At 37.4% G+C, this 20,082-nt stretch overlaps 2 protein-coding genes across 2 annotated transcripts in view; one reads left to right on the top strand and one right to left on the bottom strand.

Moving 5' to 3' along the window:
* LOC141431699 (serine palmitoyltransferase 3-like) overlaps nucleotides 1-20,082 on the bottom strand; it is an 86,420-nt gene that overhangs the window by 23,975 nt on the left and 42,363 nt on the right.
* On the top strand, nucleotides 1,124-3,436 carry LOC141432292 (uncharacterized). Its single transcript, XM_074093842.1, has 3 exons — nucleotides 1,124-1,129; nucleotides 1,272-1,448; nucleotides 2,136-3,436. Exons 1-3 carry the CDS (start codon nucleotides 1,124-1,126, stop codon nucleotides 2,610-2,612), a joined length of 660 nt encoding a protein of 219 aa, XP_073949943.1. The 3' UTR covers nucleotides 2,613-3,436.

Raw genomic sequence — 20,082 nt, 5'->3', positions numbered from 1 at the left:
AATGTTTCTAATGTGATGTCGGACCTAGAAGTTTGCAAAAAACTGTGCTATAGCTATTGATGAAGATTAAAACAAGCGAAATTAATATTTCGAAAATGAGACAGAGGCCTGAATCATCGGACGAGAGCAGTTCGCTGGATTCTTTAAGTGATAAAGGTACCTATATAGGTATAAGGCGAAAAACCATTACACAGAGGCTGTGAAATGGTTTTTGTGTCAACATCACGATTGATTTTTACGGGCACTCTTGGTTCAGACGCTGGTCAAGTGCACCAGGCCACACGATATTATCACTACATCCACTACATCTGTTACTATCTGTATGTTTTTTCACTTGTTAATTGACGCTTTTTTACTGCTGTAGGTATACATTTTTAAAACAGAATCGAAAAAAATATGATATTTAGTACCTAATCGCAAATCAATAGAAAATCCTTTACTATCTCGAATTCAAATAATTTGTCCAAATATCTCATCATCCAAGCCTATAAGTACCACTGCTGGGCACAGGCCTCCGCTCTGTATGCGAGGTCTGTGGCCATAGTTCTCACGCAGTTTTTTAGATAATTTCAACTTACACTGTCACGGTCAGCATGTTTCCTGCGGCGATCGACTGAATCATCATATCTGATGATACAGCCAAAGGCATCCACTGTTGACAGACCACCCCAAAGACATTTACCTTGATTGGAAGCGACCAGCATCCACTTACTGCTGTAACCAGGTCATCTATCCATCACGTTAGTGGACGTCCTACAGTGCGCTTGCCGACCCGCTCGGTCTCCATTTGAGAATTTTTGGCCCCAATTTAGGGTTTGCCAAACCGTACTCTAAAACAGAGTTATTTACTCTATATCTTATAGGCGTACTCTATAAATCTAATAACACAAAATAGCTAAAATACTCTTTCACACAATGTTTACTATACTAGTGCCAGTCATGTTATTTTATGCAAACCTCATTATCATAACCAAAAAAAGTCCGTACTCTTTATTTACCTCATTTGAAATTCAGATATACTCTAAATTTCCTGTTATAAAAGGTGCAACCCTAGCCCCAATGGTCTTCTGTTCCCCGTGCCATACGGCCTGCCTGCCCTTTCAACGAGCTAATTCATTTAGCTATGTCGGTGACCCTCGTTCTTCTGCGTTCTCCTTGTTTCTAATTTGACCCTGTAAGTAGAGAAACTGCGATCATAGCCGTCTCCATAGCTCGCTGAGCAACTCTGAGCCTATTTAATGAATGTTACAGCTTACAGCCCGCTTTAATAGTATTTTTCTTCAACAGAAGATGCTGAGGATGAAGCCAGCGCGACTGTGTGGAGCTACTTCGAGCGCGAGGCGGGTGCGCGGGCGCGCTGCGTGGTGTGCCGAGCGGTGGTCGCACGGTCTGACCTGAAAGTCCACTTGAAGGTCAACCATCCCAAGCTGGTGGCTGAAGTAGACTTGGTGAGTTTAGGACTCCACGTAGTTTTTAAATAAATTATAGGTATTTTACTTTCATTCATTTTTTTTTAGATATATTTTGGGCTACAGAGTAAAAATGTCATACTAACGCATGTTCTCAGAAATCCTCCTGTCCTGTTGAAATTCAGCCGGACTTTCCAGGCACTTCAAATACTTACCCTCCTGTCAAGCTTATTATTTTTTCTATTCATTTCTCTCAGTTTTGATGTTCTCGCGACAGTTCGCGACACCAATTGACCAAGTCCAAAACTAAGCAAAGCTTGTGCTATGGATACTAGGCAATGGATAGACATACTTATATAGATAAATACATACTTATATACGTATTAAACATCGAAAACCCGAGAACAAATATTCGTATTATTCATACAAATATCTGCCCCGGCCGGGAATCGAACCCAAACCACTCAAACCATTACTCAAATCTAATGTAGTGTGCACGCAGGGTCGTACAGTCGTTGCTTAGCCTCTTTCAGCCGATATCTCGATGACCCACTGTACCCACCCTAACCACTGTTTGAGTCTCGACCCTACGACCGAAAAATATGACTAGGGGTTCACGAAAGAATTAATTTGGGGACCTCTGCGTTACAGCTAACTTTTAATAGCTTTGCATATCCATGTTTGTACGAAGTTTTATTTTTGGTAATTAGTTTTTTCTTTAAACAGGGCTCGGACGACGAAGCATCAGACTCTCAAGAGGACGTTTACACGGAAATAGTATATTTAGAAGAGGAACAAAACGCCAAAAAGCATAAAAGTACGCCGAAACCGAAACTCAAATCCGAACCGTACATCGAGCGTCCTGAGCCCAGGAAGAGACAAGTCAGCTCATCGTCTGACGAAGTACCTTTAAAAAGGAAAAAAAATAAAACTGATGACAAACAGCCAGATAACAACGATGAAATCGAGCAGTTCGGTAAATACGTCACTTGTTTATTAAAAAAAATACCAGCGGCCGCCTGTATGGAATTACAGGCTGAAATCATTAATTTGATCATGAAGAAGCAGCTGGAATTAAAAAGAAACGAAACGTCAGTTTTGGCGGGAGACAAAATGGCGGAAACAGCCGGTGACAGCAAGGCGGAGTTCGAGAGTACGCCGTCGACCTCCAGTATTAATATTAATAATGGCGCAACAGAATAATATTCTGTGTTAATTGGTTCAACTGATTGATAATAAGAAATGATTGTTGATTTTTGTACCTTTTTTACATTTACTTAAATTGAAACAGTATTAAAAGCCTGAGCAGGAATATAAAAATACGTATTCTATATTGCAACATTGTTTACACTTACTATACGGTACCTTCCAGTCATATTGACAACGGTGTCGGTGATGTTATTTAAAGGAATATTTTAAAACCCTCAGACTTTTTCTATGACAAATACATTACATACACACATACATTTTTAACATTGTGAATTAGTTTCCTTCCAAGGCTATGGATAATCTTCGGCATTTTAACGCACAAAAACACGAAATAACACTAAAATACCACGCGTAAACGTTAAACTTTGACAGCAATAGACAGATGACATCTGAATTTAGTGTTACCAGTGCAAGAAATTAGTTCTATTGGTTTTCCGCAATATGGCGAGGTTTTTTATAATTCTGGTCAGCCTTCAAAGAAATTGATTCGTTCATTTTTATTTTGTTAATAAGTACTTATAAGCTGTCATAACAAGAATTACCACAGATTTTGTTAGCTATTGTGTTTAAAGTAACAAAAAATTCTAAAAATCACATTTTAGCACTTAATTGAAAAATATTTTAATTTGTCTGTCATTTCCTGAACTTTGCCAAGTTCTGGTTGGGTTGTCACTATAGTTAATTTTTTAATTCTATCTAAGTTCTATCTAAATGCCTAAGAAGTTTTTCTCTCCAGTTAAACGGCAGAATTCTTGTTAATAGAGTAAGTTTAGTTATAAGTTAGTACTACTTTTGATATTAAAATTTAAAAATTAAAACTTTTTTTTTTACTTTCAAATAATAAGATTTGAACTGGAGAAAAGCTGGAATAGTGTATAACTGTATAGGTAGGTGCGTATTGGTACAACTAAAAAATACCTACGGAAAATCTTATTATAAGCCCTCTTGATCTGAGAGGAGGCCTGTGCCCAGCAGTGGGACGTATATTGGCTGAGATGATGATGATGATGATGAAATCTTATTATGTGTACCTTTAAACGGGCGATTCTTGTATATTTGGATCAATCAACTTTTATGTGTTGTTATTCTGTCACGTTACTCAGAAGACATCAGTGATACGCTGTAAGAAAAATGTTATCAATGTATAGCATGCTTAGCCACGAAGGAATTACCTTAAAACTATCACAACTTTTAAATTCTAGTGGATTTGTACCCCATAAAATCATACTTTTAAGAAGTCACCCAGGAGACACTACCATGGCAACAAGCTAAACTAAAAACCTGATAAACCATTTATTTCGATATTGCTTACCCTGAAAAATCTCTATATACCAGCTTCTATGTGTTGGTGTGCAGTAAAGATTCATTGTATTGTATACCTCCTGCGACCCACCATACAACAAAAATTGACATCGAAATTTAAATCTTAATGTCTCATAGATAAAGTTGAATATATTCATCAACAATCGGTCTAGTTTGGTCCTGAGAAAACATGTCTTTTCGAGTTTTGATAGGTTTTTTACTGAAAATTTGCTGATTTTCAGCTGCAGCCACATAAAGATAAATAAAAGCGGCCAAGAGCGTGTCGGACACGCTCGAAATAGGGTTCCGTAGCCATTACGAAAAAATTAAGTAATATTTTTCTAAGGATTTCGTATTTTATACGGAATCTTCCATAGTTTAGGTATATTTTATACCTTAGGCTGCTATTTACTCTTATTAAACTACTAATAATTCTCAAGCTAACTTAGCCGTTATAGTTTTCCTTGAAAGTTTGATATACTTACTACCATCCTGAATTTTTTCAAATTTTTCCATCCACCGGTTTAGATTTTAGAGGGGGGGGGGGGGTGACGCTCGATTTTAATGAAAATTTACACTAATCGTTTTAGCAAACCCCTAATGGTTTTAAAAGTCCTATCTAACGATATCCCACACTATAGGGTTGGATGAGAAAAAAAAATCACCCCCACTTTACGTCTATGGGAGGTACCCTAAAAAGAATTTTTTTTGTACCATTTTGTCGGCATAGATTACTTATCCGTGCAAAATAACAGCTTTCTAGCATTGATAGTCCCTGAGCAAAGCCGCAGACGGACAGACAGACGACACGACGAAACTATAAGGGTTCCGTTTTTTCTCTAGTTTTAGTTTTCTTTTTATATATGTATAGGTTGAGATATTGATTCTATTTAAAACCGGATACGGCACGGACATGACCAAATACAAATGAATACTTTTAAAACAATGGGTTAGGCAATTCAGCGCAATATTTACAGAACTATTATAAGTAGGGCTTGATAATGGCTAAAAAACAAGTGCGACCTTTGTTATCGAAGTGTTATCGTGTGACCCATATGTACGCCAGTTTATTAAGCGTTAATTTATAGCAAAATAGTTTTTACCCGCGGCTTTGCGTAGTTTATTCATCATATCCAGCAGTAAAATTGGATTTTACTAGTCCCAAAAATTACATCGTGCGTTTTAACATTGCGTTTAAGACATTAAAAAAGCCGTGGAACGTATATAGGCTGGGATGATGATGATGATGATTTAAGACATTAGAGACAATTTTAAGTTGATTAGGTATGGTCAAGGAGTTTGATTCATGAGCCGCCATCTACGGCCACCATGGAATCATTTCACACCAAGTCAATACATGTTTCCACTAGTTCCATTAACAGTAGGTGTGTACTATTGATGTATCTAACGAATATTCGCATTCGCAAAATTTCTGCGAATGTTGTGCGAATGTGAATATCAGAAAACAAATACAATTATTAGATAATAGATATAACTTAATCTCGTAATCACATTAAGTATCGTCTTCACTTAATCATTTGGTATTATTTATTTATTTATTTACTTTGGTAAACTGGTTAAACTGGGTAATTCTCGGAACAAAGTACAATCGGAACGCACTTCGAACGAGACTGCCATAGACAATTTGGCGCCAAAACGAAAAACTGAATATTCGCATTCGCGAATGTTCAAAAAATGACATTCGTTACATCACTAGTATGTACTATAAGTAATAGAGTTCTATAATAGGATTCGATTTGTAGCATTCGAACATGGCGGATGTAGACAATATCTAATTTTGCTATTTCTGTTTCTTTGGCTAGTTGAAGTATAATTTTGATAGTGTTTTATGCGGCGATTTACCTTAACAGTGAACAGTGATCACAAAATTCTATATTGCTCTCGTGTCTGTCATTTTTTAATGCGCAAGTTGTCTCCGCGTGGTTTCTGGAATTTTTACTATAAAGTTGCAAAAACTACAATCACCGTACAACGTCCCTCTCAAAGAGAGTTTACCTTGACACTGGCGAAATTGTCCTATTAATTAGGACAGAAAAGCCATATTTTAAAAGAGAAGAAGAGTTCTATAATAGTGCTGTCAATGGACACAACACTAGTGGGAACACCCGATTTTCATTGTTAATAAATGCAATGCATGTCACTATGACGTTTACTGAGTAATGGTTCCATGACGGCTCATGAATTAAATTCCTTGACCGTAATTTTACGGATAATCCATATATACATCATCATCATCATCATCATCCCAGTCTATATACGTCCCACTGCTGGGCACAGGCCTCCTCAGAACAAGAGGGCTTGGGCCATAGTTCCCACGCGGGCCCAGTGCGGATGGGAACTTCGCACGCACCATTGAATCGCTTCGCAGGTTTGTGCAGGTTTCCTCACGATGTTTTCCTTCACCGCAAAGCTCGTGGTAAATTTCAAATGTAATTCCGCACATGAATTTCGAAAAACGAGGTGCGAGCCGGGGTTTGAACCCACGACCCCCTGTTTGAGAGGCGATAGGTCAAACCACTAGGCCACCACGGCTTCATATATACATATATATACTATACTAATATTATAAATGCGAAAATGTGTGCGTTTGTATATTTGTCCGTCTTTCACGTCGAAACGGAGTGCCGGATCGACGTGATTTTTGGCATTGAGATAGTTTAAGGGCCAGAGTGACATAGGCTAGTTTTTATCCCGGGAAAATGCACAGTTCCCGAGGGAACAGCATATTTTGCATAAGTTTAGCTATCGTAAGGTCGCGGGTGAGCAAGGAAATTATTTTGGTTCATCGAAACTCGAAGTACGTGTCGTGCGGTCCCTCTGACACTTATACTATTTAATACAAGAGCGAGAGGGACGGTACGATACAAACTTCGAGTTTCGTAGTAGCCCTGCTGTGCTGGTTAAATCAAACACTAAACTTGCAAAAACACGAAACAGCAGGGCTACTACGAAACTCGAAGTTCGTATCGTACCGCCCCTCTCGCTCAAGTGTCAGAGGGACCGCACGACACGAACTTCGAGTTTCGTAGTAGCCCTGCTGGTTCCAGAACGTTCATGGCTGAGTCATTGCGAAACAAAAAATGCGTGTTTCTCTCTTTTTTCATCAGGAAATCGTCATCGTGAGGAAGGAAAGGCGTGAAACTAAACTGCTAGCAAGGCCGCATAGCAACTAACATAAACTAAATCATGAATGGCCAGTGAATGGCAATGAATCTAGAAACTACATAGGCAGCTGTAACCTAACGCCCGAAATAGGGTTCCGTGGCCATTACGAAAAAAATAAGTAATATTTTTTTAAGGATTTCGTATTTCATACGGAAACTTCCATAGTTTAAGTATATTTTATACCTTAGGCTGCTATTTACTCTTTTATCTACTAATAATTCTCAAGCAAACTTTAACCGTTAAAGTTTTCCTTGAAAGTTTGATATACTTACTAACTACCATACAAAAAATTATCAAATTTTTCCACCCACCGGCTTAGATTTTAGAGGGGGGGGGGGGTCGCTCGAGTTTAATTGAATATTTCGCAAACAAATCGTTGAATCGAAAAATCGTTTTAGCAAACCCCTAATGGTTTTAAGACCTATCCATATCCCCCACTATAGGTTGGATGAAAAAAAAAATCATCCCCACTTAACGTCTATGGGAACTACCCTAAAAAAAATGTTTTTTATCGTACCATTTTGTCGGCATACTTTACATTATATATCCGTGCAAAATTACAGCTTTCTAGCATTGATAGTCCCTGAGCAAAGCCGCGGACCGACGGACAGACAGACAGACATGGCGAAACTATAAGATTAAAACGTTTATTCTGTTGGCTGCAAAGAGCTCTTTTGTGTCACTTTTTTATAACATTAGCCCTTACGGAAAGACTGAATCGTCAAGAATGCGCCGCAACAGACAGAAGGACATTTTTTCAAAACTATACAGGGTGGCCCATTTATATCGGTCAGTATGGGAAAGTCTGAAACTATACGACATACGAAAATTTCTTCTTAGGAACCATGACATCGATTTTAATAACAAGAAAAACTGCCATCATGCATTTAAAAAAACCTGTACTCAGCTCGGGAATCAAACCCGGTTTTGAAAAAAAAAAAAAACTTCGTACACCTACTAAAATAAATTAAAGTATGTGAAAACAATGCATTTTATTCATTTTAGGCATAATGTTTCATGGACACATTTACTTCTTAGACGTACACAATCGATATCTATATAGAAATTATGTTTTTTTTTTTTTCAAAACAACCGGGTTTGATTCCCGAGCTGAGTACAGGTTTTTTTAAATGCATGATGGCAGTTTTTCTTGTTATTAAAATCGATGTCATGGTTCCTAAGAAGAAATTTTCGTATGTCGTATAGTTTCAGACTTTCCCATACTGACCGATATAAATGGGCCACCCTGTATACCGACGGTTAAGAACCAATACCGTTTATCTACCATCTTTTAGCATGATAGAGGTGTTACTGATTCTTAAACGTTTAGTCAAATTCTAATTCAAATTAAAGCTGACAAAACAAAGTATATTACAAATACAAAGACGTAGGTGTACGTATGTACACGCTGAGCTCAGCTCACTTAGTACTCCCTAATCCCTAAGTTGCCACTTTCTATTGTATTTTTCACCTATGATGAGTTCTGTGACACTTGAAAATTTTCCGAATTACGCATACTATGTTCGCAAAATATTTTTTAATAATAATTTCTAGTTTGAAGCAAAACAATCATGAAAATTAATTATTATTTCTATTTACTTACTATAAGTACTTGGTTTGGATAGGTATAAATTTAACTAAATGTAAACAAAAATTACAATGATAGATGGGTAAAATGTTTAAAATCTTGAAGTTTGTTTACATTTAAATACCTATCCAGACTTATCCAAACCAAGTATAAATCATTATTTTATAAGGATTAGAAGTTTTAATTATTCTATTATGACTTGGTAAAAAAACGTGACTAATCTCTACCAGTTTGTCGTCACAAAAAGCATAAGCATGACTCAGTAGTTTACTAGTCCCGTGTCCCCGTTTGAAGCACATGGCATCACACAATCTTTATCACTTTTCGCGGTTATGTATGCCACGCCACGAGTATTTATTAAAAAACATTGTGACAATTGGCGCCAAAACAATATTAAAAACCTGCCAAGTGCGATTCGGACTCAGGGTTCCTTCATTTGTATTTTTTTTTTGGCTATACTTTACGATTGAGCCAGCGTCATGTCGATTTCTCTCAATAAGAAAAAAAAAAGAAATGAATGAGGCAGTTGCTAGATGTCTATTAAGTGTCTAGTGCGGCCATTCTCACTCTCCGTGTGCTCCGCGGAGCCCGCAAAAACATTTTTTAAGACATTTTCAATTTAAGCTTTTATCTAATTACTTATGGTTCACTGACTACTTGCATTATTATCCCACATCCATAAGTACAGTCAACCAATTCAATTTGATTAATACTGCACCACATAACCTTGTTATTGTGACATTTTAAGTCATCCAATAAGGACAAACCAATATTATTTACTGTGGCAAGGTTCTACAGTGGCCTAGGAATAAATTGATTGACATTACATACCAAATCACAGACAATCCGACCGCTGGAAGTGAATCGAAATTATTTTGCAAGATTTAAAACAAACAAACAAAATAAAAGGTGAAGTCAAATAAAAGCTTTTGAAAATACCATACTTTTCATAGGTTTATGTGTAATCTATAGGTACCTATAGAACTAATTTCTTTTTTTTTTTAACAAAAAACAAATTCATTCTCTCAATATTTTTTTCCAAATTTCTGGCCTCATAGTTTCGGAGATAAGGAGAAAGATGGTAAATATTTCCTATGTCCTTTCAATTGTTCAAAGGTCAACTGGAAGAGATCCCTCTAAGGGATAAGCTCGCCTTTGTACATTTCTTTGTCTAGTTAAATGTTTTTTTTTTACCTACAATATAGAGTTATACAATATTTGCCTATTTTCATCAAAATGTTTAAAACTTTTAACTGCACCATATTTCAACTCAAATCGGTTCAGTATTTTAGGAGCAATCGGCTGTGACAAGACTGACAGACAAACATAAAGACACATGAGTGATTTAATGATTCCGTTTTTTACTTTTAACATAGAAATAAAGAAAGAAAATATTTATCCATGACATGATTACACAAATTACATAGAAGAAACTAAACCCCCGTAGCGCACCCTGACTTTAGTTTCACCTCAAAGTCAAAGTCAAAATATCTTTATTCAATTTAGGCTAAAACAAGCACTTATGAATGTCAAAAAAAATCTACCACCGGTTCGGAAAAACCTCTGTTGAGATGAATCCGGCAAGAAACTCAACAAGGTATATTTTTTAAACAGATTTACAACCTAGTTCTTTTACTTTTCCTACTTTTCGCCAGACTTTAGTTGTAGCACTGGCTTGGCATTCATTGTAGGTATTGAATTGACCCTAATAGCAATTTAAAAAAAAGTGACAAGTTAGGTTGCTTTATTGCTCTATGTATGATGAATAATAATAAACTTTCAGTTGAAAATTACAGCTCAACTAGCATATGCATATTGGTTCCACGACTGCCAAAATTCATTAGGTAAGGTATATTCATGATTCATCAGGTACATGTACAACACATGGCCAATCAAACTAATAATTCATCTTGAAAAAATTTGAATTAAATTTTCTGTAATTCTAACAAACATACCACATGGTCATTCAACAATTGGCTAAAGTTTAGTATTGACAGGGATCACTAGTATATACTAGTATCATAGTAAGTAAGTATGTGTGTAAGTTAAGTAAGAATCATACCTACAGGAGTTCTTAAAGGTACTTCTGAGCAAAAATTTTATCAAAGATATGCGAACACCACTATTGTTAACGGCATAAAAGCATATGCAGATATTTTTGATTGAATTTATGCTCAGGAATATAAGAACTAGGCTGTACCTTGGTTTTTCAACACATGGAAATTTAATGTCTGATGAGGGAAGGCAAAAAAATCATACTTCCTTACCAGTGTCAACAGCAGCTTGGGATCTTGGACCTTTTTTAAGTCAGACTCCTTCTGTTCTTCATTCTATTATCTCCAATTATTCCAGGGGATTGTGAATGTGACCACATTGATTCCGTTTCTTGCATTCTTGAGGTCTTCTCAGTACATAATTCTTCGGTTTTTGTTTCGCTAGAAAAATATGTTTCTGGGGTCTTGAGCTAGAAGAGAAAGTTGTGCTTTTGCAAGCATATTGACGTCTGAGTGAAACCCAGAAACATTTGGCGGGCTCCGAGGAGCCCTGGGATGGGACGGGATGGGGGACAGGAAGGGGGGGAGGAGGGGACGCCGCGGACCGGCTCCTGCGACACGCGTCGCACAACCATCTTCACTTATTCAAATACTTTACAACTAATTATAAAAAACTTGTAAAACTCCAAATATACTCGTTTTTTGTACATCACAGAAGCTATTCACCGGCCGCGGCTTGAGATCATTATCTACTACTGTACAAACATATAATATATCTCCAATTTTCATTAACAGATGTAACGGTATCCTTTTTTAATCTACAACTAGAATTAAGTACGCCGGGCCGCTCTAGATAATTTTTTTAAAGCTCTGTTGGTGCGGGGTGATGAGGTTGTATTCTTTTTTTGAGAGCGCCCGCGAGCGGCGCCGGCGTTTACAAATAAAATACCTTGGTCTTGAGATAAATAAACAGGGCCGCGACCCCGCGAGCCTCGCGCCCGACACTCGTACAAAATATAAAAATAACGCCTCATTTATTAAAGAAATGCAACGTTTCGGTGCACCTTGCGGTTGCAGCGCCGCCAGCAATAATCGGCGCGCCGCGGCCCGCGCGGCGCTCGGGCTCCCGCGGGGCGGCTCCGTCGCGAAAAGAACAGGAGCGAGGGGGCGCGCCCCGGCCGCGCTGGGCGCCGCAGGGCGCGAGGCGCCCGCCGCGGGCCGGCGCGCTCCGCGCCACCACCGTCGCGCCTCCTTTTTTTTGTGTTTTTCTCGTATTTTAAGTAGGAGGCCACGACGGAGGCCGCGCGGACGGCGCCGGCGCGCGTCGGGCTGCACTTAAACTACTAAAATTTTCACAAAATAATACCTAACGCCGGAATTTAGTTGACGCCGGGGCCTCGGCGGCGCGCGCTTGGAGCCCGCCGCGGCCCCGCGCGCCGGCGGTCGCGTCGATTACGAAATAAAAAACTTAGCACGAAGAGCGACGGCACGGGGAGGCCGCGCCGCCGCCGCTTACACTAGCGATAGAGTCCGTAGGCCTACGCCACGTTGAGAAGCAGTTTGAGCGGCATCGCGCAGTCGGGCTCGGGGCGACAGCGCTCGCCCGCGCGCCGCCAGTGGGTGGGCGGCGGCGGCAGCGCGGCGGCGGCGGGCGCGGAGCCCCACTTGCTGGCCGCGTAGCGCTCCTCGCGCCCATCGCGACGCTCGCGGCGCCCGAGCGCCAGCGCGCCTCCCGGCAGAGGCGTGCGCCCTGCGCGCCTCCGGCCGCGTACTCCCGGCTGGGCCTGGCAGTTCATCTCGGCCCACGGTTCTCCTTCAGTTGACTCTTAGCTCACGTTAACTAACGGACAGTTCACTTATCACTTTAGCGGTAGCTCGCGGCGTATCAGAGCAGAGCGTGCGATGTTCACAAAATGGTCGCGCTTTCGCCACACGCCGAACGATGGTTGTTCGACTTCGTATTCCGGCCTCGAACCGTTGTCGATCTACGCGGATGACACGTCGAAACACTGTACTGCTTCACTTTCACGGGCGCGTAGGCGGTCTCGCTGCTAGCTCCGGTGATAATCGATTCTTACTATTACAACTAAACATGGACGCCACCTCTCCATTATTTACACCTTCACCTCTCGATTTCGACTACGTCACGGCGGCGTTGCTCGGCCTTTTTATACCGTAATGGCGGCTGCGCGAGCGAGCTGCGCAGTGGGGATGTAAAGCGCCTTAGACATGGGGCACGTAAAATTTACTGATCAGTTTCATTCAATAAGCGTGGTACTTTTTTATCCATTATTTTACCATCTATTTTAGTTAAAAAAAGAAATGTTACTTGTTACCTATTTCAACAATAGTATAATTAGAAAGAACATTTCACAGTTACTTTTAGTTACCGTAAAAAGTTTTTTTTTTTATTCAGTTTCAAGATTTGGACTGGCACTTCTAGCTTTATTCAATGAGCCCAATTTTGTTCAAATTAACGGACCTGAAGAAGTTAGAATTACCGCACCAATGCATCATTATCATGAATGGCCAGCTTCACCTTACGTATATGTAATTTTAATTAAATGTCTGAATCCATTAAGTAATTACCAATGGAGAACATTATTAGGTATATTTATAAAATGTGCTACTTACTCGTTTTTGTTTTAATTGCACATTTTGTATGCGTGTCATAATAGTCACAAGCTCTAAAAAACTATACTTGCCACAATTATAATTATTTAAGTGATGCTAATTTTAAAACACTCCGTTCTTTTCTTCCCAACTGTATCAATCAATGCAATACTTGTTTTTTTTTTATTGTTTAGTATAGATAGTGCCACGAGAGTTGAAGTGAATGATTACATTACATACACAGCTACAAAAAGAACTGACTGCACAAAAGAAGAATAAATGAAATGAATGAGTAAATGTCATAATCCTGCTTTTATTACACGACATGTAATCATTCACTTCAACTCTCGTGGCACTATCTATACAATGACTACTTAGCTAGTCGTTAAAGAGGTCTTAACAAGCGTGTCAAGAACACTTTTTAAATAAACGATTTAATTCGGCATTGTATTTTGCTAAATTTAATTAAAACACATTTTTATGCTGAAAAATAATGAATATCTACACATCGTCGACAATTTTACTGATCAGTGAGATGTCTCATGTGTGACAAGCTTTACATAGAGCCCCCGTGACTCCATTCGGCCAGCTATAACTGTCACAGCAAAGAGGTAGCAGTAGAGGGTTTAAGTTCAGAAAAATCAAAAATATTAGCTTAAAAATATCTTATTTCAATTAAATAAAGACAGAATTTCATATATATTGAATCATTTATTATAGTTCATATTGATAAAACAGGTTTCATGCGTCCTTTGAGTTTGAAAAACAAGATTGTTTTGTAAGGGTTATCCATACTGCATTCAGTAAAATTGTGTCGAGGTAGCAACGAATGAAAAAAAAAACTTTATTCAACAAAACAAGGAGGTTACGCTTAGCTTCAATTCTGTATAACCCTACTAAATACGGAAGTACCTGAAACAAAGGAACGAAATATGTTCTAAAAGGTTCTAGATTTGGCTGGATGATTCAAAATGGTTTCTGGTTATCAATTTACGATAAATCCTATGTTTGTTTACTTTAAATTATCGTGGCTGCATTTGATATTAAATTACTATAAGTCATTGTTATTTTGACACTGATACCTACACTGTTTACATAATAATACGACCTGAATGTAAATTATTGAGTAAACACCTCCACACTTGGCTGCGTTGTTTTCATGGTAGAAGGTTTTAAGTACCTAGACAACAATACAATTTTTAATTTATCATCCGGTATTTTCTAAAGGAGGTAGGATTTTTAATGACCTACGCTAAATTGGAGTTGGTTGTTAGTTGGCAATAGAGAGCGCTGTCCCCTCTCAAATCGGTCTCATAGTCGCCGTTTACAACATACTCGGACAGACGACTGTCCTATTCCTATCCTATAGTCAGGCACGGCACGGATAATTACATAAAGAACAGTACCTGGGCGACCGAGCTTTGCTCGGGCTAAAACTCTTTAATAAGCGTTTTCTCAGAGATAAGACCAAGCTAGATCGATTTGCCACCCCCGAAAACCTACATACCAAATTTCATCGAAATTGTTGTAGCCGTTTCCGAGATTCAGATTATATACAAGAATTGCTCGTTTTGCTCGAATTTGCTCTTCGAAAAAGGTAAGTACCTATTAGGATATAGATTAGATGGCTTTCCTATACACCGTGTTATTTTTGATTTCCTTTAACTTAAAAGCACATTAAAACCTGATGGTGATGTGGTTGCAAAATATTCAACTTTAAAATGCAAATTTTCATTAAAATCGAGCGTCCCCTCTAAAAGCTAAACCGGTGGGTGGACAAATTTGAAAAAAAATCAGGATGGTAAGTAAGTATATCAAACTTACAAGGAAAACTATAACGGTTAAGTTTTCTTGAGAGTTATTCGTAGTTTAAGAGTAAATAGCAGCTTAAGGTATAAATTAAATATACCTAAACTTGGAATATTCCGTACACAATACGAAATCCTTAGAAAAATATTACTTGATTTTTTCGTAATGGCTACGGAACCCTATTTTGGTCATGTCCGATACGCTCTTGGCCAGTTTTTTTATCGGCATCTCTTTATCCTTGGGAACTCGTGTGGTATTTTGTGGTAGAGATAGATAGATAGGGCTGGATTTGGCTGGCTGGATGCATAATGTCCATTTTCCTCACCATAAAAAAAACAGTCAAGTGCGTGTTGGACTTGCACACAAAGGGTTCCGTACCATTATCTATACTTACAATATTAGACATTAGCAAAAAAAACACGTTTGTTGTATGGGAGCCCCCTCTAATATTTATCTAATTCTGTTTTTACTACTTGTTGTTATAGCGGCCACAGTTATACATAATCTGTGAAAATTTAAACTGTCTAACTGTCCTGGTTCATGAGATACAGCCTGGTGACAGAGGGACAGACGGCGAAGTCTTAGTTATAGGGTTCGGAACCCTAAAAAGGTTAGATACCTTTTTCATATCCATGAATCTGTATCTACTTATGAATATCCAGTAATTTAAAGATTCTTTTTGATTCTATCCTATTCTATTTCAAATATGTATTCAAAGACAGACAACAAAGTGATTCTAAAAGGGTCCCGTTTTTACCGACTGCAGTACGGAACCCTAAAAACCTCGAGCAAAGTCACGGTAAAAATTTAGTTCATCGTATTATTGTAGTTATCAGCTTGTTTATGTGAAAACAGAGGAGACGTGACCACGCGCACGTTAGTAATGGCGTTGTTATTGTATACTTAATATTAACATTACTCTACTCTGTTAACCCTACACAATATTACAAAAGCTAAAAGTTTGTGTGTGTTGTGTTGTGTGTATATTTTTATCTTTATCTGATTTTTGTTTATTTATTTATTTCAAAGATCTCATCTATCTGCCGTAAGGTACATAGATGTCGATGGATCTTATCTCAGTAACGGTATGGAACGGATCTAACGCATTTCGATGAAATTTGTCATTTGAAGGTTTTTGGGGACGGAAAATCGATCTAACTTAGTCTCATTTTTGTTTTCCCCCAGGTACTACAGGTAGCATATAAAATTGCGCATCATCATGTCAGCCGAAAGACGTCCACTGCTGGACATAGGCCTCCCCCAAGGCTCTCCACTCAGACCTGTCTTGTGCTTTCCGCATCCACCGCGATCCCGCGATCTTAACCAGGTCGTCGCTCCATCTTGTTGGAGGCCTACCGACAGCTCGTCTCCCGGTCCGCGGACGCCATTCGAGAACCTTTTGACCCCATCGGCCATCAGTCCTGCGAGCAATGTGCCCCGCCCATAAGTGCGCCATAAGTGTCGCTAACTCACAAATAGTAAAGAAATAAAATAAAATAAGTAGCCAAAATTGTGCATTTGGAAAAACATTACGAATATTCATTGAATGTATTTTGAAGGTACGCGCGATAAAACAGCATTATAATGTACCTGAGTGAGTATTTCTCAAAAAGTTGTCCCGTCACGAAACTGACAAGAAATCAGTTTTGTCGAGAAATTAACACGTTAACAGTAAGGACGAGGTCATAAAACATAAACCGCATAAAACATCAAACATCCTTCTATGACGAGCTGATTAGATTGAAGGTTCCGTTTCCTACTCATATTTTAGAGCTTCTGCAATTTAAGCCAAAACAAAAAGAAATATTTTTTGCACTTGCACAATTCTGTCAGCAAAACGATCTCAATCTGTAATTGTACATTTATTATGAAATAGAGTATATAATATATATATATAAAAAATTATACTTCTTTGTGGTGGTTTAGGTATACCTACTTACCTACTAAAACGCTCTCTGGGTATTAATTAACATTAAAGTAATGACTATCTAAATATAGTTTTGTAGTAGAAATAATTACTAACAGTAGTGGTTTCCTGGTTTACTTTGGGTTTGTGATTCCCTCTTTTCAGGAATAGCAACTGCCTCTTCTCCGAAATTTTTTTATAAGAGAAATCGACATGACGCTGGCTCAATCGAAAGGCATAGCCAAAATATATAAAAAAAAAAACATCAAACATCCAAAATTTCTTGACTTCAGACAAACGTCACGAAGTCTTGTGAGGAAAAAATCGTAATTTTTTAACTATATACATCGAAACTTTCTATTGGATTCAACGACAAAGATTATCTAACTTTTCATTTTTATCACTTTTACCACAATGTTTTTTTGAATTTTTATATTTACATTTAAACACAATATTACTCACTTATTTTTTTGTGTTGAAATAGCGTCTGCATTTTTTTTATAGGTGGACAACTGAAAATGGACATCTTTTTGAAAAACTAACTAGTGACAATATATTGGAGACCGAACTAGCAGGTAGATATTAAGACAAAGCACTAATTCCCATTCATGGAAATGGGTTCTCTGGTTATTCTATAATGCCCACGGCTTCGTTTTTTGTGTAAAAATATAATAAGGCAACTATACCGTTGGAATCATTTAGTAGGTAAAGGTAATAAAAAAAATCTCTTATCATGATATACACCGTGCTTATTTTGGCTTCCGTTAACTGTTAGGTACTGTTTAAAAGATAAGTAAGGAACAAAGAAACTTAAATCGTTATGCGCAGTAATACAGTGTAATAGGTATATATGTTTTCTTTTAATGTCCGCAATTACAGCGTTTTTAATTAACACATATTTAGCAAAAAATACATACAGCGTGGTAATGCTGCCAGCCTTCTGGGCACCTTACCACCTGGCAGCGATTTTGGGCTAATTTTTTATTTATAATTATAAGTTTAGTTGGTATGTAGTTTTAGTTACCTTTATTTTAATTTGTACTGTGTTGTGTTTTATTAATAACAATAGTACCTAGTATTTGGCAAAGGAAGGTTATAAAAGTGAGTTTTTATGATGTCTATGATTTTATGTTTTTAGGTTTCCGTAAAAAGGGAAACCCTATTACTAAGTTTATAAATCTACGAGTATAGGTAATAAGATGTCTTATGAGAAAGAAAAAAATATTTTTGGAAGTAAAATGTTTGGCCATACAGTTAATTAAGTACACTACCCAGGTAGGTAGTTTTATCAATGTGCCTACTGTCTGCCGATGTTAACGGAAATCCATAAAAACACGGTGTATAAGATAGAAATCTACTAAAGTTGAAGTCTCTATGAGTAGCTCATAAGTAGCTCTAGTGGCTTAGGGGTTTGTGTACGAGTATGTTTTAAAAGTAACTTCTCAATCATTTCTTCAAACTTTCACTACTAGGTACATTGTTCCATCAAATAAATGGCTATATACTTAGTAAAGATCATTCCTAGCCTTTATTTCAGGCCACACGGCAAATACAGTAAATACCTTAGACTAACATACATATAATAAAAAAAAAAACAATATTTAAAACTAATTAATTAAAGCTACAAAAAGAACCAAAGAAAAAGGCATGTGTATACATGCATATACGGTCGAAAACATCCCAAGCAGCACGACAGGCTGTATAGAAGTGTATTTTAGTTTTATTGTATTCACAGGCTATATAGTGAGAAGCTGTACAAGGGCTGTATAAGCGCTTATACAACCTCTATAAGTAAAAATTGGGCCCCTTGTTATACAGCCTTATGCGTATTATAGCTGTATAGTTGCTGTATAGCTAAAAAATAGCTGTACTATAGCTGTAGAAGAGCTGTAGTATGATGTTGAAGAAAACCATAGGCATATAGTTATTCTCTTATAAGTTTCTTAAAAAGATAATAGTTCTTCATTGGGTTTTTATGAGAATTACAATGTGAAATTTATGAAAACAACCGCTTATATATTCTTTTTAGTTATGATAATGGTGGGCCGCCAATTTACTGTGAAGTTATAAGTCAAGAATAAATGTTGAGACTTTAGGTAGTGATAATTGTAGATTCAACGTGCCGATTTATTTTTACTGGGAAATAGTGCATAGTTTTGGTGGAAAAATATTCACGCGCCCGCGAAATACTGAAGAATTCACGAGGAATATTACCAAAACAAGTAAAGTAAGTTATGGTTTTGAGGTTAGAATCATAAGATTGTTAAATAATACTGTACAACAGGTATCACTTATGATTTATTTATCTGAAAATCATAACTATAACTTCAGCAATACTCAAAAAATGTAAGAAGTCATATTTTCTTTTATTGTTATTTGTTCGAAAATGGCGACAGATTTTATACAGCGTAAAAGATATCTGGAGAGTATTATAGATTCCGTGGTTTTACTACGCACTTTCTGGATTCCATTTACACAGCTTTTACCCTTTAATAGCCGTTTATAATATAATATTTTTATTATATATAGGCTGTACATCAGTTTTTCAGCAAATAAATTATACAGCCTTACAGTAATACAGATAAAGCTGTATTACAGAATTCATTTATTATTATAGTTCTATAAAATCATATTTGACAGAAGTATGAAACTATTACACTGACAAGAGTGTACAGTTACGCATAATAATAAGCTTTAGAGAGTAGTTTTAATATACCATTATACAGAAACAAGTATAAAGTGATACCATTTTATAAACTTATAGCTGTAGTAAGTAAGTGATCACATGCAAAATACAGCCTCTATGCAGCTTGAAGGATAACATTAGATTGAAGTGTCAAAAAATGCATAGGGTTTTAAAGTGGAGTTCAAATATTCTGTTTTAAAGCTTTAAGTTTACACGGAGTATTTTATAAAAACTTAGTACAGCTTTAGCTGTATAATAACGGTTTAATCACTTTTATAAGTAAATAATCTTTTCTTGACACCTTTATGGATCACCAGTAGAACTCTAAGTTCTAATAGTGCTGTATATTTGATGTCGGCAACGCTTGCGTGCTGCTTGGG

The sequence above is a fragment of the Choristoneura fumiferana genome, chromosome 10 (assembly GCF_025370935.1).
Source record: "Choristoneura fumiferana chromosome 10, NRCan_CFum_1, whole genome shotgun sequence".
In the NCBI taxonomy this organism is placed as follows: domain Eukaryota; kingdom Metazoa; phylum Arthropoda; class Insecta; order Lepidoptera; family Tortricidae; genus Choristoneura; species Choristoneura fumiferana.
This window is presented reverse-complemented; position numbering and strand designations above follow the sequence as displayed.